We start from the raw sequence: 23545 nt of genomic DNA, 5'->3' as shown, positions 1-23545 counted from the left end.
ATCGGAATCATAAAAGTTTATTTTGACTTTAGTGTCCTTTTAAGACTATCAACCCTACACTATGCTTGTTTCTTTTTTATGTGTATTCGTATGTGAACAGATTTAAAAAACTAAACCAAACTCTTCTAAAATATTTTTAGTTATTTGTCTTTCTTTGCCCATTTACCCCTATTGCTGCAATGTTATTATAATTTCTCTGCATCTTTACTATGTTTACCAGAATTTTGCCTTTTTTGACCTTTTTCTTAGCCCTCATATCTTTTAATATAGTCTGTTGTTGCTGTTGTAAGTAGCTACATTTCTCTTTCATTCTTGCAAGTTATATATTTGTTCCAATTAGTAAGAAAAGATTAATTAAGATATTTTTATAAGCATTTGACAATTAAGCATTTGACAATTGTTTTGTTAATTGCCCATCCCTATGCATTAATTTAATTTTTAATTGTATTAACAATGCTATGACTTTCCCCCCTCATAACTGCCTTGCACATTTCCCAATAGAATCCACCATATTACTATATTCTACATTATTTAATTCCTACTCTCTCCATTAGTTTAAAAGATGATCCTTACTTTTTTGATTGTTGATGAGGAAACTAGAAAAATAATTTGGTTGATAACTATCTATTTGCTATCTGTTTCCCAAAAATGAATGCTTCTTAACTGCTGAAGGCTCGCACGGTAACAGCTGCATTGGCGCCGATTGACCGCTTGGTAAATCAGCCCCTCAGTATCCATATGATATTTTATCTTGGCATGACGGACATACTTCTATAGGCACTTGAGTACAACAACATCTGCAAATTGTATGATTTCTCACTCGCACTGGCGTGATTGTCACAAAAAGTACAGGCATTATTAAAATCAGGTTTTTACAAGAGATTGTATAATTTCGACTTATAGTTAATTATTGTAATCTATTTCCATTTGCACCACTGCTAACCCATCTAAATGCATCTTTTAAGTTATGTGGGTGGCCAGATTGTGCACTGTTTCACTATATGGGCATTTGACAACTTTCACGAGGACATCCTTTTAAACTATATTTATTTCTAGTGTTTGTTTAAGACCCGGGTCCGTTTTGGCGTGAACTGTATGCAACATGGCATATACGAGCTTCTATGCAAAGACATATATATATATATATATATATATAAAAATATTTTTAATTTTTTTAACAGTATTTTCACTTCTTTTAAACTAATTTGTGACACTGCTTCCTTGCTGCTGAGTATCATTCTAAGATACCCTTAAATGAGTTTGTGGAATCATGAAAGGCATTTTATAGGGGTGAGCTTCTATGCACGCTTAGTCCAAACTTAATCTGGAACAAACATTCATGACCCTGAGTTCAATTATATATGCACTGAACCAATCTACATGCATCTCTTTATAACGGAAATGTCAGAGCTATTTTAATATTGTCAGCTATTATTAATTCTGAATTATCATATCTTTGTAATTTCGTCCGATCACAATCTATCAGCTATGGCACTGGTCTTGATGGAAATGGATTGCAATAGGTTCGTATGGAAGTCATGATAGAGCAATCCTGTTTTAGAACCTGGTTATTAAGATGCCAGTACTGTTAGTGGCAAACACAACAGTGCAAGTGTGACTTAGAATAAAATATTAGCTGGGATCAAGTCCTACAAAAAAAAGTATGGGAACTCACCAAGACTTCCACCACCCTTACAATTAATATTGTTTTATACACACACACACACACCATATTTATATGTATATGATATATACACTCTGATTAATGAAAGCAAATTAAAACCAATGAAGGGCTGACTGCCTTTGGGCCTGAGACTGGAAACCCATGGTTACATTTTTACATGGCAGGGGTGAAATTTGTATTTGTAATTTAGGATTCAACTGATACTGAATACTGATAAGCCAGACACACACTTTTTAGAACACAAGAATTCTCAGTAGCGGACCTACTCAACTTAGGGCCCTGGTGCACATTTTTGGGGGGCCCCAATGGTAACTCGGAAGTAAGCAATTTCAGTAATATACATGCTTCTCTGCATAATGATTTTAGGATAGATAGATGGACCTGCAGCCTGCACTAATAAAAGGCACCCATGCATTAGGATTGCACACATTCTGCACATGCCTATGTATAGACTGGCTGATAGGGGACCCCTAGCACTTGGGCCCTAGTGCCACCGCCCTTGCTGCACCAATGGTAGTTCTGCCTCTGCATGAAGGGGCATTTGTATAAAGATGATGTTGAATAATCCAAAAAACAAAGAGCCTTAGATGTGTAAGGCTCTGTAAGGTAAACATCTGATATGGTTTGTGTGTGTGCTCACTCTGCAGTAAGAAACAATGATAATGTGATTTTAAGTAAAATTATGGGGCAAGGCATCTGAGTGTCAATTTCTTTTACCATTAACACGTATACCAAGTAAATGTGAAGCAAGTAACACTGGCAGAGGAATCAGGAGGCATGAGGGCACAGTAACATTGAAAGCAAAACAGGTCACCTTGCACTTTGGGATGAAACTGGTAAGGTTGAATCTGCAGCAAATACATTTTCTTGCACTGGTCAGCATTCTGCAGAGAATCTGGCCTGCTGACTATAAATTGATAGACATACAGACACCAACATAGATAAAAAAAGACTGCACATACTATTGGTGTATAAAATAAAGTAATTGGGCTTATCCTACGATAAGATGTTTCACAAACACAATTGCAAGGACTATTTTTCCTTGTGTGTACACATTTATTTCCCTTGCAAAACTCAAGAGCAAGTCATACAGAAATGTAAGCACCATGTGTTCCACACAGTGCGGGGTGATCACACAACAGGACCGCTGACAGGCTTGCATTTAGTGTATTGTAGGAAGAGTTACTGCCCATTACCAGACTGTGCTACAGCTCCTCCCACCAGCAGCGGCAGTGTTTACTAAAGCATTTCTGTTCTCTGTCCAGGGGGAACTTAATTCCACCTGCAAAAATATTGCAGGAACTCCGTTCCTATGCGTTCCTGCTGGACTTGACCCCTGAATATTAGTATTGCTAAGGCACTCAGCATGCTAAGGCACTTTGGCTGAGCTCTGTAGCAAGCTAAGGGTTGCAGGTTTGATCCTACACCATACATACATGGCATTCATATGGTTAATTAGTGTTGGGGATGGATTCAGATTACAATAGGTTAATGTCACACATGTAAATGAGTATTTCTCTTGCATAGTGAACAAACAGGTTACCTGAGCAGAGTTTTACTATAACCTGAAGGATAGGAAAATTAAACTTGCATAATTTAGAGCAATTCATTTTAAGACACTTTTAATTTTACTTATGTTTTCAAATGTGCTTTCTTCTCTTGATATCCCTTGTTGAAAAATAATACGCACATATCCTACACTAGTGGGAGCTGCTACTGATAAGTGCCTGCACACTTTGTCTCTTGTGATTGGCTAACTAGATGTGTTCAGCTAGCTGCCAGTAGTGCAATGCCGTTCCTTCAGAAAAGGAGGACAAGAGAATGAAGCAAATATGATAATAGAAGTAAATTAGAAAGTTGATTAAAATTGTATGTTCTATCTAAATCATGAAAGAACATTTTGGGGATTCATGTTGGTGACGCACTTTTTAGACCATTTCGTGACACAGTAATTCAGTTGTACCAGCAAACAGGAGGTTAAACTAACTTGTTTTAAGAGATACGGACACAGACATGAATGATATAATAACGGAATGTATTTACAAGTATCAGTATGTAAGTATGTGCAAGAATTTAAAAAAAAGTTTAATAACACAAATAACTACTTACCATTTTAATGGGATGTATGAGGTTGAACACAGTTTCTGAATATTTGGTGGAATATTAGATAAAGACACTCGCATTTCATCATCAAGCATTTTTAAGCTTCCACTTCCTATCCATGTATCAAGAGCAGGAGCAGCAATGCACTACTGGGAGCTAGCTGCTGACTGGTAGCTGCACATGCATGCCTTTTGCCATTGGCTCACCCAGTATGTTCAGCTAGCTGCCAGTAGTGCATTACTGCCTTCAACAAAGGATACCAAAGAGAATGAAGCAAATTAATAACAGCAGTAAATTGGAAACTTGCTTTAAGGGACACTGAACCCAAATTTTTTCTTTTGTGAGTCAGATAGAGCATGCAATTTTAAGCAACTTTCTAATTTACTCCCATGATCAAATTTTCTTTGTTCTCTTGCTATCTTTATTTGAAAAAGAAGGCATCTAAGCTAAGGAGCCAGTCAATTTTTGGTTCAGACCCTAGACAGCACTTGTTTATTGGTGGGTGAATTTATCCACCAATCAGCAAGAACAACCCAGGTCGTTCACCAAAAATGGGCCGGCATCTAAACTTACTATCTTGCTTTTCAAATAAAGAAACCAAGAGAATGAAGAAAAATTGATAATAGGAGTAAATTAGAAAGTTGCTTAAAAATGCATGCTCTATCTGAAACACAAAAGAAAAAAAATGGGTTCAGTGTCCCTTTAAAAGTATGTATTCTATCTGAATCATGAAAGAAAAATATTTGGGTTCATGTCCCTTTAAAATGGAACACAGCTTTAAATAAACCATCATCTTCAAATAAGCTTTAACTGCCTTAAACTGTTAAATATGGCATTCCCTGTTAGACACAAGATACGTTTCCTCTATAACTATTGCTATTGGCAGTGTGTATGAAAGTTAAGTATTATGCCCTCTTAACAGCAGTTCTTGGGATTTATAGATGTCAGCTTCTTCTGAGCTGCGCCAAAAGGTTAAGAAGATCTGTGACCCACTAGACATTAATCACATGTCAACCAAGTGATATGTGTAGCAGGCAGACGGAAAGTCGGAAAACAAATAAAATGGAATTTTTTAAAAAAAAAGTTTGTGCTGGAGCTGGGGTCCCCGATCAATCTCTGCAACTTTGTGCGACACACCTATACACTGCCGCCGACACACTAATGGGTCGCGGCACACAGTTTGGAAAGCACTGCTTTAGGAGGTTGTGAATGGGTTATTTTATCAGTCAGATTTGGGCGACTGCCCAGTTCCTAATTTGAAAACAGGTACTTTACACATGTAAAGGCCTTTTTGGGAGTATTCTGTTGAAAAGGCTGTCACGTCTGCAGGCTTTTAACAAACAAAATTGATTTTGCATTGTGATCACCTGAGGAGCTTGATGACCAATTCAGGCAAAACGCCAAAAGCCATTTTGGGAGCAAACCGCCTATGGATTGTATTAGACCCCTGTGTTTGTAGATTGGTCTACAATTCCAAATTTTGTCAGGCCCTATATATTACAAAGGGTCAGGTTTTGACATTTTAGAGATATCTGCAATATTATGAATCTTCCTTTATCATCTATTTCTTGTGTTAATGTATTATAATCCAAATTTCTCCTGAATAATATAGGACCCCCTAGTTTTTCTGGTATAAGTGTACTGATTCTTTAACACATCCTATTTTAAAATGATTTGCATCAATGTTTCCAAAAATTGTCTTTTGTAGAAAATAAATATCTGCATTAAAGTGAAGGTAAACTTTGATGAATGAAAGCCCAGTTTTTAAAAATACTATTAAAAACATTGGCACTTTTATTCATCAAACTTTAGAAAGCAGCCGTTTTGTTGAAAAACGTACCTTTCTTCTTTTCACAGCCAGAGCAGCTTCCCCCACCCGGAGATCCTCTCTTCACACGTCAGCAATGACTAATCCGGCTTCCTCCAATCACGGTTTTCCCCCCATGATTGGAGGAATCCAGATTAGTCATTGCTGCCGTGTGAAAAAAGGATCTCCGTGTGGGGGAAGCTGCTCTGGCTGTGAAAAGAAGAAAGATGAGTTTTTAAACAAAACTGCTGCTTTTTAAACTTTGATGAATGAAAGTGCCCCTCTTTTTAATAGTATTTTTAAAAACTGGGCTCTCATTCATCAACGTTTACCTTCACTTAATCATTTTTTTTCCATCTAAAGAAGAGGAGAGTTCATTCATTACTTGTGGGAATTAAGAACCTGGCCACCAGGAGGAGGCAAAGACAGTAGAGAGAGAGTAGCCGCAGCTAAGGCGTCCTCGGCGTGAACCGGAAATAGATTCCTCAGAGGAGAGATGACGCTGAAGGACCCCAGGTAACTCACGGAGAGCCGTAGCCAAAACCGGTGGATGAGACCGGGGGAAATGGCAGCAAAAAAAGTGTAGATGGCAGGCACTACAGAACAGACCCACAAAAAATGAGGTAAAAAATATATCCTTTATTGAAGACGTGAACAATAGTAAAAAGGCGGACTGACAGACAGGGTGGACAGAGGTCTTACGCGTTTCGCGCCCCCTAGTGGCGCTTACTCATAGGGGAGGCAAAGACACCCCAGCCAAAGGCTTAAATACCTCCCCCACTCCCCTCATCCCCCAGTCATTCTTTGCCTTTCGTCACAGGAGGTTGGCAGAGAAGTGTAGGAGGATTCATAGTAGTCTTTTATGGAGGGTAGTACTCTTCCGAATGGGACTGGAGTTTTAAGTAATCCTGTCAGCCTCTCAGTGAGAGCTGGGGTGAAAGTTAGAGTCTGGAGATGCAGGGAGAGTCTTTCTGCGAAACCATCCCGACTAATTTTAACAGCTCCATAAGCAATCAGCATTGATGAGATTCGCTGCCTGCTTTCTACACTTGAGAGGCCGTGTTCCTGTTCCATGGCATAGATTCTGGTTAGATTTTTCATTTTTTTATATACATAATGATAACTCAGAAGACAGGGTCACAGTGTGATTCCTTTTATCTTTATAGAAGGGTTAATATCCCTGGTAGGAGGATTATTGAACAGCGGGGGTTTATACATAATATTGTTTATTGTGTCATTGCTGCTATATGTGTATATGAGGCTCTGGCAATGGGTGGACTTTAGTTTCATACCGGGAGTATTTGCACGGCAGATTTGGCGCCTTTTGTCTCTAGTGCAGGGGCGGTCCTACAAGGCATTCCTTCTGATCGGGTGTGGCCTAATCGACTTCCTTGCTTGACCGGCGGTGCAGGAGACATAACGGTTTCTGTGGTCTGGGTCATAGGAGGTGTTGAGTGCCCCAGCCATTGGAGGTTATAAATGTGCCATTTTTTATATTTTATAATAGTCCGTAATAAAGCCGTAAGCTATGGAGGACTCTGACGCGTTAGAGGGTACTCCCTCTTTAATCAAGTCTAGTAATTGTGTTTATTGTGAGGAGGTTCCGGTAGATCTGCCTGCTCAACTATGTTCCACATGGCTTGATAAAGTCACAACATCTAGAAAGAAAAGGATGTCTACTACTGCTGAGCCGTCCACCTCTGAGGGTTCCCCGTCCTGTGAGATACGTTCCCTACATTCATCTCCGAGTACACATGCAGCGCCCCAGGGCATGACTATTTCTCCTACGGGAGAGATCCATTGGCTGTCAGATTTTGCAGATCAACTGCAAACGGCGGTCTCTAAAGTTATTAGTGCCTTACCACGTTCTGCCAAGTGCAAGCGTAAAGTAAAATATGGCGATCTGGCCCAAGGGTCATATACTCTAATGGATATTTCAGAAAGATTATCCACTGATGAGGACGACGCTGACTCTTCCGAGGACGTTCCTTCTGGGTCAGAGTCTATGTCATCTAAAGCTCTGACTGCGGAGGAGCCTGACTTTAGGTTTAGGATGGAAAATTTACGCTTTTTGCTGAAGCAGGTGCTTGCTACCCTCAAGGTTCTGGAACCGAAACTACCGGAGGAACCTTTGATTGCTAAGCTTGATAAAGTATATGAGGACAGGGTGGTGCCTCAGACCTTCCCGGATCCTGTTAAAATGGCTAACATTATTAAGAATGAATGGGAGAGATTAGGTTCTTCCTTTTCCCCTTCTTCCATTAAGAAACTGTTCCCCGTCCCGGACTCTCAGCTATGGGGGACTGTCCCTAATTGGATGGTAATATCTCTATGCTCGCGAAGTGGACGATGATTCCTCTTGAGGATAGTTCGCTGTTTAAAGAGCCCATGGATAAAAAGTTAGAAAATATGTTAAGGAAGATGTTTCAACACACAGTGTTTGTTTTTAAGCCAGCAGCTTCGGTAGCCATGGTGGCCAAAGCTGCAACATATTTGTGCAAATCTCTGTCTGTCATGGTCGAGAGGGAGACTCCCCTCGACGAGATACAGGATAGAATTAAGTCCTTAAGGGTCGCTAATTCTTTTATTTGTGATGTCAATATGCAAATTATTCAGGATGAAACATAAACAAGGGGCGCCAACATAGTGTGAATCGTACAAAACAGGTGAGATAAAACAGAGTGCAAAATATTACTCACAAAAGAAGTGGCACCTTAAGCAAATAAGGTGCTAGCAGGCAGGCTGACGTTCAAAACCAGCAGTCAGTACGCTGGGGGTCTCAACTGTGAGACCCGTGGAATCCACATGGAATGGTGAACAGTAGCAGTGATAGTCCTTCCGAAGCCAACAACCAGATGTGTGCTCAGGAGGCAGGAGTGTTCTCCCCAAAGTCTGCTCTCGGTGTGAATCCAGGCAGGTTGTCTTTATTTCTATTTGCAACGCGTTTTTTGTAGCTGTTTTACCACACATAATTTTTTACTTTTTTATGTTGTTTATATGTATTTATATGTCTGATTCATTATAACTTCCACAAATGGATTGTTAACAAATACACTTTATTTTATTAGATATTAGATTGTAAATGTGTGCTCAGGAGGCAGGAGTGTTCTCCCCAAAGTCTGCTCTCGGTGTGAATCCAGGCAGGTTGTCTTTATTTCTATTTGTAACGCGTTTTTTGTAGCTGTTTTACCACACATAATTTTTTACTTTTTTATGTTGTTTATATGTATTTATATGTCTGATTCATTATAACTTCCACAAATGGATTGTTAACAAATACACTTTATTTTATTAGATATTAGATTGTAAATGTTATATAGAGATGACCTCTATCATTATTTCCGGGTCACTTTTAGGTTTAAATAGGACACAATACCATACCTTATTATGCCTGATGAAACGGTCCTGTGCTGACAGAGAAACGTGTTGCAAATAGAAATAAAGACAACCTGCCTTTTAAACCTCGACCCGTTTTTTTCTGGGGCACCTTTTATCTGTTTTTCCGTTCAGGACTTTGACCAAGTATCTGTGCGCTGACACAGCTAGGTTCCCGATACGGATTCACACCGAGAGCAGACTTTGGGGAGAACACTCCTGCCTCCTGAGCACACACCTGGTTGTTGGCTTTGGAAGGACTATCACTGCTACTGTTCACCATTCCATCTGGATTCCATGGGTCTCACGGTTGAGACACCCACCATACTGACTGCTGGTTTTGAACGTCAGCCTGCCTGCTAGCACCTTATTCGCTTAAGGTGCCACTTCTTTTGTGAGTAGTATTTTGCACTCTGTTTTATCTCACCTGTTTTGTACGATTCACACTATGTTGGCGCCCCTTGTTTATGTTTCATCCTAGACACCTGACCCATCACACCGTGGACACAAGCGGAGCTTGCCGAGTTTTCAAGTATCATCAACATTTATTTGTCCTTAACTTTGGACATTTTTGTTTGGACACTATTTGTTTGGACACTGTCACAGACAGAATTTTGTGTCATTTACCCTTTTTTGTATTCCTTCATTGCGAATATAACTCACATTTATTATTTTTCAATTACACATTTGTATGCAAATTTTAACACAATCACTTGGCACATTTTACAAGACTATTTTAACATTTGATCTTTAGATCCTCCTATTATTCTTAATTACACATATTTTCATTTACTCTTGTGTTTCACTATATATACATCTCTCCACAATAGTTGTACAAGATATCTCGGTTATTTTACCATTTAGTGCCCTTTTTAATCCTAGATTTTATTATTAATCATTTATTAATATTTTGTGTCTCAAATAGCGCATCCTCACAGTTTTTCCTTGGGGAATTACTTTTTATCATGCAAATTATTCACCTGAATGCTAAGGTATCAGGTTTTTCAGTACTAGCCCGCAGGGCTCTGTGGCTAAAGTCATGGTCTGCTGGCATGACCTTTAAGTCCAGACTGCTATCCCTTCCCTTTCAGGGAAAGATCGTGTTCGGTCCATATCCATGGTTACGGCAGGCAAGGGTGCTTTCCTACCGCAGGATTAGAAGGTTAAGCCCAAGGGAGCTACTTTTTGTCCCTTTCGTGCAGACAAGGCCCAACGCCTGCAGCCCGCCATGAAAGCGGATAAGTCTAAGGGTACTTGGAAGCCAGCTCAGTCTTGGAATAAGTCCAAGCAGAACAATAAGCCCCCCGAAACAAAGTTGGCATTAAGGGTCGGCCCCCGACCGCTCTCTGGACCAAGTAGGTGGCAGATTATCTCTCTTCTCAGAGGCCTGCTTGCAGGATGTTCAGGACCCTTGGGGTCTGCAGGTTGTCGCCCAAGGATACAGGATAGGGTTCAGATCTCATCGCATCCGCCCAGGGGCAGATTCCTCCTGTCAAATATGTCTTCCAGACCGGAAAAGAGAGAAGCCTTTCTAGAATGTGTGAGGGATCTTTCTTCTCTCAGAGTTATTGTACCACTACCCCCAGCAAAAAGGGGTCTATGGTACTATTCAAACCTTTTCGTGGTCCCAAAGAAGGAGGGCACGTTCCGCCCGATTCTAGACCTAAAATGTTTAAACAAATTTCTGGCTGCTCCATCATTCAAAATGGAAACAATCAGATCTATTATGCCTCTAGTTCAAGAGGGTCAGTTCATGACGACAATAGACTTGAAGGATGCCTACCTTCATGTGCCGATTCACAAGGATCATTTAAGGTTCCTGAGATTTGCATTTCAGGACCAATATTTCCAGTTTGTGGCCCTTCCCTTCGGTCTGGCGACGGCCCGAGAGTCTTTTTAAAGGTTCTGGGGGCGCTACTTGCAGTAGCCAGATCCAGAGGAATTGCTGTGGCGCCCTATCTGGACGACATCTTGGTCCAGGCGCCGTCATTCAGTATCGCAAGGGATCACTCGAGGGCCCTTCTTTTGCTCCAATCTCACGGTTGGAATATAAACTCAGTAAAGAGCTCCCTGATTCCCAGCAACAGGGTGGAGTTCCTGGGGACGATAATAGATTCTATATCCATGAAGATATTTCTTACAAATCAGCGACACAGGAAGATTGTGTCCACCTGTCTTACCCTTCACTCCTCCTCCAGTCCCTCTGTGGCTCAGAGTATGGAGGTCATCAGGCTCATGGTCACAATGGTTAGACTCGATCTTACAGCCATTGGTGTCCAATTTGTCTAGTTATTTGAGAGACACGAAGCAACTCTTGATTGAGCTCGAATCCATCTCTTGGCAAGACAGTTTTGGTTGGCTTTCTATAGATGTAACTTCTTTATATTCATCCATACCTCACAACAAAGGTCTAGAAGCAATATCATTTTTTCTGAAAAGGATGACTGAGTATAGTCTCCAGTTTTGCTGTTATATCCTAAGAGTTACAGAGTTTCTACTAACTCATAATTTTTTCATGTTTGAGGGAAACCACTACCTCCAGAGATGTGGGACAGCTATGGGGGCTAAATTTGCCCCCTCCTATGCCAACCTGTTCATGGGTTGGTGGGAGCTGTCCCACATCTATGGAGGTGGTGGACCCTGGAAAGCGAAGATTAAATACTATAGAAGATACATAGATGATCTTCTGATCATCTGGGAAGGCAGCGAATCAGAAGCCAAAGACTTCTTAATGTATCTTAACGATAATCCGGCAGGGATTAAATTAACTCATGAGTTTAATGTCACCCAACTCAACTACTTGGATGTAACACTTATGAGTAAAGAAAGAAAAGTGTTCACAAAGGTGTATAGGAAACCTATTTCTGGAAACACACTGCTCCACGCGAAAAAGTAATCACCCAAAAAGGGTTTTTCGCTCTGTAACGAAAGGGCAGTTTATACGTTTAAGACGTAATTGCACCACACAATTGCACCACACAAGAGGAATATGATAAACAAGCTTTAGATTTAGAGGACCGCTTATGTCAAATAGGTTATAAAAGAAAAGAAGTGTCTATTGCCAGATTGGATATAGCTAAAAGAAGCAGGTCTCAATTTCTAAAGTCAGATAAACCTGCAAAACAGGATGTATTTGAAGGTGTTTCCTAAATTACAAGATACAGTAACCAGTACCATCAGGTCTGTAATATTATACGGAAACATTTCCGTATGTTATCAGCTGATGATGATCTTAGTGACATTGTTTCCAAGGGATGTAGGTATGCTTTTAAAAAAGGAAAAACATTGGCTAACATCTTAGCTCCCACACAGTTAAGCTCCATAAAACCTGACAAATCATCATGGCTAAAATTCAAAGGAGTTTTTAAATGTAGCTACACGTCATGTATAGCATGTGGGTATCTCCAGTGTGGAGAAGGTTTTTCAAGCTTAGTAACCGGTGAACAATTAAGATATTATTCATGCCTGAACTGTAGAGCCACTTATGTGGTTTATTTGCTGACCTGTGCACAATGTGGAGTTCAATACACAGGACTTACATCTAGAGAAACACAAGACAGAATTCGTGAACATATAAATAATATCAAAGCAGGAAAATTGACAACACCATTAGTGCAGCATTTTGAAGTGAAACATAATAAAAATGCAGAAACACTGAGGTGGACTATCATTGAACAGGTGACATGTAAGGCAAGAGGTGGAGATAGGGATAAACTTCTAGCTAAAAGGGAGGCCTTCTGGATACACAGACTGAAGACAAGAATCCCCATGGGATTAAATTCAGAATTTGATATAATCAATTTTTGGGAGTAAAAAGCGTTTGTCAGTGTGTCCAGAGGTAACTCCATAGCTGGGCTTGAAGCCCAGTTCATTTTTCAGTCGTTTTTAATTGATAATATCATTCAATATTATAGTAAGGGACATATTATCATCACAATAAAAGCAACTATTTACCTAATTAGAGTAGGTTAAACTTTAGTTACCAAGTTAGAGCATCATAGATAAATTGGCAGACTCTGTTATTATGCTCAATAAGTTTATAAGTTTAGAAACACTCTCCTTAGGTTTACTGCCTTTTTGTTTGTCCTTACTAATAGTTCATATGTAAATATGCAATTGTATATTTTCTGAAATACAGGGAGTGCAGAATTATTAGGCAAATTAGTATTTTGACCACATCATCCTCTTTATGCATGTTGTCTTACTCCAAGCTGTATAGGCTCGAAAGCCTACTACCAATTAAGCATATTAGGTGATGTGCATCTTTGTAATGAGAAGGGGTGTGGTCTAATGACATCAACACCCTATATCAGGTGTGCATAATTATTAGGCAACTTCCTTTCCTTTGGCAAAATGGGTCAAAAGAAGGACTTGACAGGCTCAGAAAAGTCAAAATAGTGAGATATCTTGCAGAGGGATGCAGCACTCTTAAAATTGCAAAGCTTCTGAAGCGTGATCATCGAACAATCAAGCGTTTCATTCAAAATAGTCAACAGGGTCGCAAGAAGCGTGTGGAAAAACCAAGGCGCAAAATAACTGCCCATGAACTGAGAAAAGTCAAGCGTGCAGCTGCCAAGATGCCACTTGCCACCAGTTTGGCCATATTTCAGAGCTGCAACATCACTGGAGTGCCCAAAAGCACAAGGTGTGCAATACTCAGAGACATGGCCAAGGTAAGAAAGGCTGAAAGACGACCACCACTGAACAAGACACACAAGCTGAAACGTCAAGACTGGGCCAAGAAATATCTCAAGACTGATTTTTCTAAGGTTTTATGGACTGATGAAATGAGAGTGAGTCTTGATGGGCCAGATGGATGGGCCCGTGGCTGGATTGGTAAAGGGCAGAGAGCTCCAGTCCGACTCAGACGCCAGCAAGGTGTAGGTGGAGTACTGGTTTGGGCTGGTATCATCAAAGATGAGCTTGTGGGGCCTTTTCGGGTTGAGGATGGAGTCAAGCTCAACTCCTAGTCCTACTGCCAGTTTCTGGAAGACACCTTCTTCAAGCAGTGGTACAGGAAGAAGTCTGCATCCTTCAAGAAAAACATGATTTTCATGCAGGACAATGCTCCATCACATGCGTCCAAGTACTCCACAGCGTGGCTGCCAAGAAAGTGTATAAAAGAAGAAAATCTAATGACATGGCCTCCTTGTTCACCTGATCTGAACCCCATTGAGAACCTGTGGTCCATCATCAAATGTGAGGTTTACAAGGAGGGAAAACAGTACACCTCTCTGAACAGTGTCTGGGAGGCTGTGGTTGCTGCACGCAATGTTGATGGTGAACAGATCAAAACACTGACAGAATCCATGGATGGCAGGCTTTTGAGTGTCCTTGCAAAGAAAGGTGGCTATATTGGTCACTGATTTGTTTTTGTTTTGTTTTTGAATGTCAGAAATGTATATTTGTGAATGTTGAGATGTTATATTGGTTTCACTGGTAAAAATAAATAATTGAAATGGGTATATATTTGTTTTTTGTTAAGTTGCCTAATAATTATGCACAGTAATAGTCACCTGCACACACAGATATCCCCCTAAAATAGCTATAACTAAAAACAAACTTAAAAACTACTTCCAAAACTATTCAGCTTTGATATTAATGAGTTTTTTGGGTTCATTGAGAACATGGTTGTTGTTCAATAATAAAATTAATCCTCAAAAATACAACTTGCCTAATAATTCTGCACTCCGTGTACTTATTAAATATTCAGTAAATGATATCTGTTTCTATCAAAGTTTGTAATAGCTGAATATAAAGGTGTGTCTTGAGAATACGCCCAGGATAATTATTTTATCCAATCACAATTTAGCACAGTGTATTGGGATTATGAGCCCAAGGTAGATTGGGATTATGAGCATTATGCTACGATTACGGCCAGTTAGGCTCTTTGGGTGTATTCCTCACACACCACAATGTCCTTTTTGTTGTGAACTTTGCTTCCCAAGGGAAGTTTCTGTGACTAGCAATAAAAGTTTTAACAAGTACCCTGGTGCAGCTCATCACATTATTTCTTGTAGTTAACTGAAACGGAGCGTGTACATTGGTAGCTTGTAACCGCTATATCTAACAAGCCAGCACTCGCCGGATGGATCGGACAGCTGATTGAACAGCTGAGAAAAACAGAAGCCGCAAGCAGAGATCCCGGTGACGTCAGACGCCAAGTTACCGCGATTTGAGTAGGACCCAGGAGGAGAGCGGAGGAAAAGCCGGAGGCACAAAGAGGGGCTCTGATCGAAATTATCCCATTGCCTTCAGGTGTACAAGTATGCTCTCTGTGGACGGGCCTGTCTCTGTGAGCAGTGGTAAGCGGCAGCAACCCGGGAATATCCTCCAGCTTGGGTGAGTCTTTTACAGGATATCTCTACCTTGGTGTTTATACAAGACTGGGATTGTTATATCATTACATCAAGTATTAAGACTGGGCAGTTAAATTAGGTGCTCACACAGCCTATGACTATCAGGCTCATGGTGTCCAGCATCAATGTCATTCCATTCTCCAGGTTCCATCTCAGACCTCTTCAGCTGTGCATGTTGAGTCAGTGGAACGGCGATCATTCAGATCTATCCCAACAGATTTCTCTGGACGTTTAAACAAGGGATCCCTTTCTTGGTCGATCCGTCCACAACAACTGTCCCAGGGGATATCCTTCCTGAGACTGTCCTGGGAGATTGTGACCACGGACAAGAGTCTAGCAGAGTGTGGTGCTGTTTGGGGTGCCAGGATGGCAAAGGGAAGGTGGTCTCGAGAGGTGTCTCTCCTTCCGATCAATATTCTGGAACTTCAAGCGATCTACAATGCTCTTAAGGCGTGGCCTCTCCTGGGGTCGTTCAACTTCATCAGGTTCCAGACAGACAACATTACCTCGGTGGCTTACATCAACCACCAGGGGGGGTGAGAAGCTCTCTGGCAATGAGGGAGGTTTCTCGGATACTGGAATGGGCAGAGGCCCACAGTTGCTCACTCTCAGCAATCCACATTCCGGGTGTGGACAACTGGGAAGCAGATTTTCTCAGCAGGCAATCCTTCCATCCGGGGGAATGGTCTCCGTCTCTTCATCCCGAGATGTTTGCGGAGATCTGTCTCAGATGGGGGACACCGGAGATAGATCTCATGGCGTCCAGACTCAATTGCAAGCTACCCAGATAAGGGTCGCGGTTCAGGGGTCCCCAGGCAGAGCTGATAGATGCTTTAGCGGGGCCATGGGGCTTCAACCTAGTTTACATTTTTCCACCAGTGCCACTTCTACCTTGTGTAGTGGCCCGCATCAAGCAGGAGCAAGCTTCTGCAATTCTGATTGCTCCGTCGTGGCCGCGGAGGACATGGTTTGTGGATCTGGTGGGTATGTCATCTTCTCCTCCATGGAGGCCACCCTGTCACAAAGATCTGTTGGTACAGGGTCATTTTCAACATCACAATCTAGATTCTCTGAAGCTGACTGCGTGGAGATTGAACGCTTAGTCTTGGCCAAGAGAGGGTTTTCTGAGAGAGTAATTGATACTCTTGTTCAGGGTAGGAAGCCGGTCACTCGTCGCATCTATCATAAGGTGTGGATAACTTACTTGTCCTGATGTGAGAAGCATGGATATCCTTGACACAAGGTTAAGGTATCTAGGATTCTGTCCTTTCTCCAGGATGGTCTGGAGAAGGGGTTAGCTGCCAGTTCCTTGCAGGGACAGATTTCGGCTTTATCTGTTTTGTTGCACAAGAGGCTCGCTGAGCTTCCTGATATTCAGTCTTTTGTTCAGGCTCTGACTAGAATCAGGCCTGTTTTTAGACAGTTTGCATCTCCTTGAAGCTTGAACTTGGTTCTGAAGGTGTTGCAGAGGGTTCCATTTGAACCTATGCACTTTATTGATATTAAGATTCTTTCCTGGAAGGTTCTTTTTCTGTTGGCTATTGCATTGGCTCACAGAATCTCTGAGTTGGCGGCCTTGCAATATGAGCCTCCTTATTTGTTTTTTCACGCCGATAAGGCTGTTCTTCACACTGGTTTGGGATTTCTTCCAAAAGTTGTGTGTAACCGTAACATCAATCAGGAAATAGTTGTTACTTCTTTGTGTCCTATCCCCTCTTCTCCTAAGGGGAGGTTACTTCATAATTTGGATGTGGTTTGAGCCTTAAAGTTTATCTTCAGGCTACGAAGGATTTCAGACAATCTTCATCTCTTTTTGTGCTGTATGCAGGGAAGTGCAAGGGGCAGAAGGCCTCTTCAACTTCTTTGTCCTTTTTGTTGAGGAGCATGATTCATTTAGGCTATGAGACAGCGGGACAAAAGCCTCCTCAGAGAATAATGACTCATTCGACTAGATATGGCTGCTCCTTACGTTGTTCTACAGAAAGCTAATAGTGTGGTGTTGCCATGTCGGAGGAAGTTTGCATTTTAAGGGGTCCAGACTAATTTACTAAGGTAATGTTCTCTTCTGCATAAGGTTCATCTTGGACTAGAATAGGTTTCTCCTCTGATGGAGAAACACCAATGTATTTTAGCTCTGTTGGTTGCTTGGTTGACAGTGTATCTTTGTTAATTCTTAATTATAAATGTATTTTAGTACATTCCCCATAAAATTATATAATTCTGTTATTTAAAATGAACATTCCTTCATTTCTGCTCTGCAAGCTCCTGAAATTTTTTTTGTTTTCTTTCAGATGGAAATTTCACAGTTTATACCTTGGATAACTCCTGTGAGCTCGGAACCTCTCTCAGTGCTCTCTTTGACAGCCAGAAGAATTGTGATCTCTTCATCACAGTGAAAAGTAAATCGAGACAGTCGCAGCTCTGTGCTCATAAGCTCATCTTAATGTTGAACCCTGAAGCAAACTTTCTGCTCAAAGACAATGAAAAGCAAGTCTCCCTCAATATGCAGGACCACTGTGTGCCACAGGTTAACAAATTTATCAGGTGAGAGAAGGGGGGGCAGGTAGATCAAGGCATCATGCTTTAAACTGGAGGGGAACTAAAACACAAAAAGGAAGTACTAAATAGAGGGGGTTGTGTATTCTTGGAATATGTTTACTTTATGCATGGAGGAGACAAATACAATAAATAATAACAGAAGCCACAATCTGAGGTTTTATAATACGGTGGAAAATATCAATCTGAAATTGGATATTTTTGATTATCCTAACCTTGTGATGGGATAATCTAGATATTATTAAAGACACTTAGCCTCATAGTTGGTTCATCTTTCTTTTACTACTCAATGCAGCCTTGAAATAAAAACAGTCAATAACAGTAAAAAATTAAAACAGCAGTGAAAATATTGACCATAAATAACTAGTCAATGAAAAAGATAGGTTAGAGAAAAAGGTATACAAGACCAATCGGGATAACCATAGTGACCATAAACTAACCACTGAGCGCCTCAACCTCCTCTTTCTTGTTTGATGCTCATGAGGAAAAAATTACAAGCGAAACAAGACAGTCCAAAAAGTCCCAAAAGTAGTAAACAAAAGCTCAGAAACCATAAAATGTAAAGTCTTGGAAAAAAAACTTGACATACAGAACCTTGAGTAGGGTAGAAAGAGTATGAGATTATTTTGATCTAACTTTGGCTCCAAGAAGCATGTGATGAGTTGAATGATAGAACAAATCCAGATTGACTCAGTACATTTTTATTAACTGGTAAAATAATGTGGGGGAGGGAAAAAGAAGAAGTAGAGGTGGGAGAATAGTCTCTGAGTCTTTAATAAAATATAGATTAATCCTTCTAGATTATTAGTATAATCAGAAGACCAAAGAATTATATTTTGGTAGTTTAAAGCAAAGTAACAAAATAAATTGAGAGGCATGTTTAATGGGGTTAAAATAGAATTGTTTAAATTCAGAGGACCAATATGCTGCCTTTAAAGGGACACTGAACCCAGATTTTTTTCTTTTGTGATTCAGATAGAGCATACAATTTTAGGCAACTTTCTAATTTACTCCTATTATCAAATTTTCTTCATTCTCTTTGTATGTTTAATTGAAAAGCAAGAATGTAAGTTTAGATGCCGGCCCATTTTGGGTGAACAAACTGGGTTGTCCTTGCTGATTGGACAACACCAATAAACAAGTGCTGTCCATGGTTCTGAATCAATAATTTGCTGGCTCCTTAGCTTAGATTCCTTCTTTTTCAAATAAAGATAGCAAGAGAGCGAAGAAAAATTGATAATAGTAGTAAATTAGAAAGTTGCTTAAAATTACAGGCTCTATCTAAATCATTAAAGAAAAAATTTGGGTTCAGTATCCCTTTAAGAATTCTATAAGTGGAGCAGATTTCAAAAATGCTTTGGAAGCCGCAGATACTTTAAGAGTGAGCTGTGAATGATAAATCTATTCCAGCTTCAGCTATTACACATTTAACCCTCCTCGCTATACTTGTAGGTGTTATATATGTGTGAGGAGGAACAATAGAGAGTGAGAGTTAATTATTAGAAGGAAGTCTGAAATGTAAAGTTCTAAATTCATATTCCTTGAGACATTGAACTACGCAGAGAGTGTGTTCAGACGGTAAGTAAAGATAGAATAATGAAGAAGATACAGTTTTAGTTCTATGAGACAGGAAAAAGGTGACACTGTCAGGAGAAAAAAGATTTAGAATAAGAAGCTAGGACCCAAACAAAAGAAAATCTGCAGAAGGAAATGAGACAGAGAAGAGTAGATAATTTGGCAGAAAGTTGTCTTAAAGATAACATATCATTAGAAGGCCAATATTTGAAAAGAGAAAAAAATAATAATTCATATATACCTGTACATTCCAAAAGGAGTTATGTTTTGGAACTAAGGGGTGTTTACCAACAGGAGTATTGTTGATAAAATCATGTGTAGCCTGAATAGTTGAAGTCCCTTTGCATGCAGCAGCTAGCCCATCTGGTCCATGCAAAAAAATAGCATTTGTGGGTACCGGAGATTCTTGCATAAGGATTTTAGCTCCTTTCCGAAAGGTCATTGAGAGTTTGGATTTCCTTGAAATCATCCAAGCTATCAATCTGAGTGTTTGATTGATAATTAAATTGTGGGAGTTCCCGTCGGGAAGGGGAGGAAGAAGAAGTGGGTAGTTATAACACATTTTCAGTAGAGAGGGATACCAAGCTTAGGTTGGCCAAAGTGTTATGATTGGGTCGGTTGCTATGACGCGGTTGCTATGCCACATAGCATTTATTAAGCGCTGCCTCGTATTTTGTATGTACCACCTCATATTTTGTATGTGCTGCCTCATATTTTGTACGCAATGCATCATATTTTTGACACATTGTGTCATTTTAGTGCCTTTTTGCCTTAAAAACTTGCTGCTTTCCTCCATTGCTACCTAAGTATTGAGTTCTTCTCATGGGTGTGATTTTTGCTGTTGTTTGCCTTAAAAGTTTTTACCTTTTTGCCTGTTTGTGACCATCTTCTGCCTTTCGATTCTGCTCCTGTTTGACCAGTTGGCTTCTAACTTCTGCTTTCCTCGGAATTCCCTACTGGATCCTGACTTGGTACTGTTTTTGTTTGTCTTGCTTTTAATCTGCTTGTCAACCCTGCTTTGACCTTTCTGGTCACTACTGGCTTTGGTTTGATAGAGGAATTCCCTTTAGGCCTAACACAAAGTGGGTTTATTATCATCATAGAAAGAAAATCCATGTGTACAATCAATATTGTTCAAGATTTCATAGAAAACAAGGGAACTCATAAGCTCCTAGAGGCAGACAAAATTGAAGGAAAACATCTATAGCTGCTGCGTTTGGATATGGATGCCAACTGAAATATAGGTGTAACTGAAAGTTTAGACGAGAGGCAAAAACCTTCAATGAAAAGCAACCTCGAAGATGATAGAGGAAAATAAAAACATCTCTGTTCAACATACAGTCGCTGGAGTCTTTCAGAAAAGAGCCCCAATCTGCAACAAAGTTGTAAAGACCTGAAATATTCTCCACTTTGATGGAGATATTCCTGTCTAAACAAAGATGAATTACATCTTTCATAATATTGGAAAGATTTCTAGACTTTGTACTACCTAAACGATTTAAGTAATAATCCGCCAAAATGTCCATGCAGAGAAGAATTGAAACCAGAGAAGAGAATTTGACAAAATGTTTAACTGCAAACGAACCGACCAAAAGTTCCAAACAACTGATGTGAAATTTTTTCTTGACTAATGACCATTAGTCTCCTGTTATGGAAGGACTGCAACAAGCTCCCCAACTGGAACGACTGGCATCTGACTCTATAATTAAATCTGGAGCTTTGCCAAAAATAGCTCTTCCATTCCAGGCTTCCATATTGGTAAACCACCATGACAGCTACTCTCCGGTCTCTAAGGATAATGGAATACAATGAGAATCCAAAAGACCTGTCTGAAGATACAACATTTTGAGACGTTGTAATTCGCCACAATGCGAGGAGGCTGGAAAGAACCTGAATAGAGGATGAGGGTAACCCCACTATTCTGGCTATCTGTCTGATAGGAACAGATTGGTTGGACAAAGTTCTTGTAATTTCCTCTTGTTGTTTTTTATTTTCACTAGAAGAAGAATTAGGGTGGATCTTTTGGCATCCATCAGAAAACCCAGAAAAGTTAAGGATTTTACTGGAGTAAGAACTATCTTTTCTTTGTTTATAAGGAAACCTAGATTTTCTAATAAATTTATTGTGATTTTTTTAATTGTTGTCGAAAAGAGAGAGAATTCTGATTCATTAAGAGAATGTCATCTAAGTAGCTAAACGCTTCACTCCAAAAGGAAAGCGCAATCTGTGAAGAAAAAGGACTCCAAATAGTGCAATATTGTATGTAATATGCAATATTTGTTGACACAACAATATACCAAATACTCACAATATCTGGCAAGTGAAGATTCACATAAAGGTATCTTTTAAAATTTCAGATAAAAACGAGTCCACAGGCAGCCAGCACACGCTTACAGGAAACAGACCAACAATGTACCCGGTTGGCGTGTGAAGTCAACACCCGACAACAGCTGATTCTGTTCCAGCTAGGCTTGCACACACGGGCTCACAAGATCACTAAGTAGCTAAATAGACAAATTCTTTGAAGTGTTAACCAAGACACAGCTGGTTTCTGGATTTTGGGGAAAAGCCAAGGGGCAAAGGAAATTCAATACTTGATACTCCCATGAGAAAGTTGGACATTTCCAATGCTCCTGAGTGATGAGGACTTTGAGATAAGCATTGGAAATATCTAACCAGACCAGCCAATTGTTGTCTAAGAGACATTCTCTGAGAAGATGAACGCCTTCCATTTTGAAATGGTTATAAACATCATAGGCATTTAGGGATCTTAGGTAGGCAACGGGTCTGAATTGAACGTTTTTTTTTTTCTGAAAAAGGTTTGTTGTAGATAGACACTGGGATGGATAGCTTCTTTTTGTTGTCTTTGCTTCCAAGAAGTGGATAGGGTTTGGTTTTAAAATTTGCATACGAAAAGAGAAACAACTTATTTTATGTTTGCAGTTCTGATATTGAACTGAGAAGAAGAAAAAAAAGAGGAAGTTAGGGGAGCTCAGTGGTCCATTTATGGTCACTATGGCTATTCTGATTGGTCATTATATACCTTTTTCTCTTACCTAGCCTTTTCATTGGCTAGTTATGTATGGTCAATATTTCCACCGTTGTTTTAAATGTTTGCTATTGTCTGTTTTTTTCACATTCCAATGTTCTTCACATAGGGGACTATGTTCTAAGTATTTTTAAATAGATATTCCTATATATATCTGTATATATCTATATTTAATCATCTATCTATCTATATTATATAGGTATAGATATAATAGGTATCGATATATAGTTTACCAAAAAAAATCATATATATATATATATATATAGAAATATAAATTTAAGAATAAATAGTACATATTCTTCTATGTGAAGAACATTGGAATGTGAAATATTATAATTTCATGTCGGGCAAGCACACTTGATAAAATGCAATTGGGTTTCTACGCTAGTAAGAGTGTTAGTTTTTCCCCCACTTTTCACGATCCATTAAAGTCTATGGGGAAATATGTTTACACATTTGTTTGGCTTATTGCGTGTGTCGGATTATTGCTTGTGCGAAAACCTTTTATTTTCAACTTGTAATATGTGCACTACCCGACAGGCGCAAAAAGCTTACTTCTAGCGGAGTTAATGAACGAGCGATAAATAGAGCTCCACTTGTAATCTAGCACATGATGGGGGATTTACAGGGTATTTTTTTTATTTAGATATCCCTTGTGAAAAAATAGATGTTTAGAAGATAAAAAAAAATGTTCCCCAAGTGTAAAATAGTAGCCACTCTTGGAGCACCTAATAAGCTGGTACCGAATAAAGTGGGAAAATAAAAACAAAAACATAAAAAAGGGCCACTCATGGACCCAGACTATATGCAAAAATGGCACCAAATAAATAAGAAAATACACTATTAGTTGTAAGATCAAACTGTATACACAAGCAATATGTTATTTACTAGGAAGGTGACTATGGCTATATCCTAGTTACTTCCAGTACAAAACTCCTTGAAAAACTAGTTTACAATTGCCTAACCCACTTCCTGTCCACCAACTCCTTGCTTGACCCCCCTGCAATCTGGATTCCGCCCCAAACACTCAACTGAGA

The 23545-nt window shown here is 39.8% G+C and overlaps 1 protein-coding gene across 2 annotated transcripts in view; it reads left to right on the top strand.

Annotated features, from left to right (window-relative positions):
* Positions 1–23545, top strand: part of LOC128653179 (galectin-3-binding protein) — a 49894-nt gene that overhangs the window by 13045 nt on the left and 13304 nt on the right. For both annotated transcript variants that reach the window (XM_053706322.1, XM_053706315.1), the window contains exon 4: positions 17620–17872. In XM_053706322.1, the coding sequence (XP_053562297.1) occupies positions 17620–17872 (253 nt within the window). The remainder of the gene's footprint in view (positions 1–17619; positions 17873–23545) is intronic.

The sequence above is a fragment of the Bombina bombina genome, chromosome 1 (genome assembly GCF_027579735.1).
Source record: "Bombina bombina isolate aBomBom1 chromosome 1, aBomBom1.pri, whole genome shotgun sequence".
In the NCBI taxonomy this organism is placed as follows: Eukaryota; Metazoa; Chordata; class Amphibia; order Anura; family Bombinatoridae; genus Bombina; species Bombina bombina.
The sequence above is the reverse complement of the archived record's forward strand: the minus strand, read 5'-3'. Positions and strand labels throughout refer to the sequence as shown.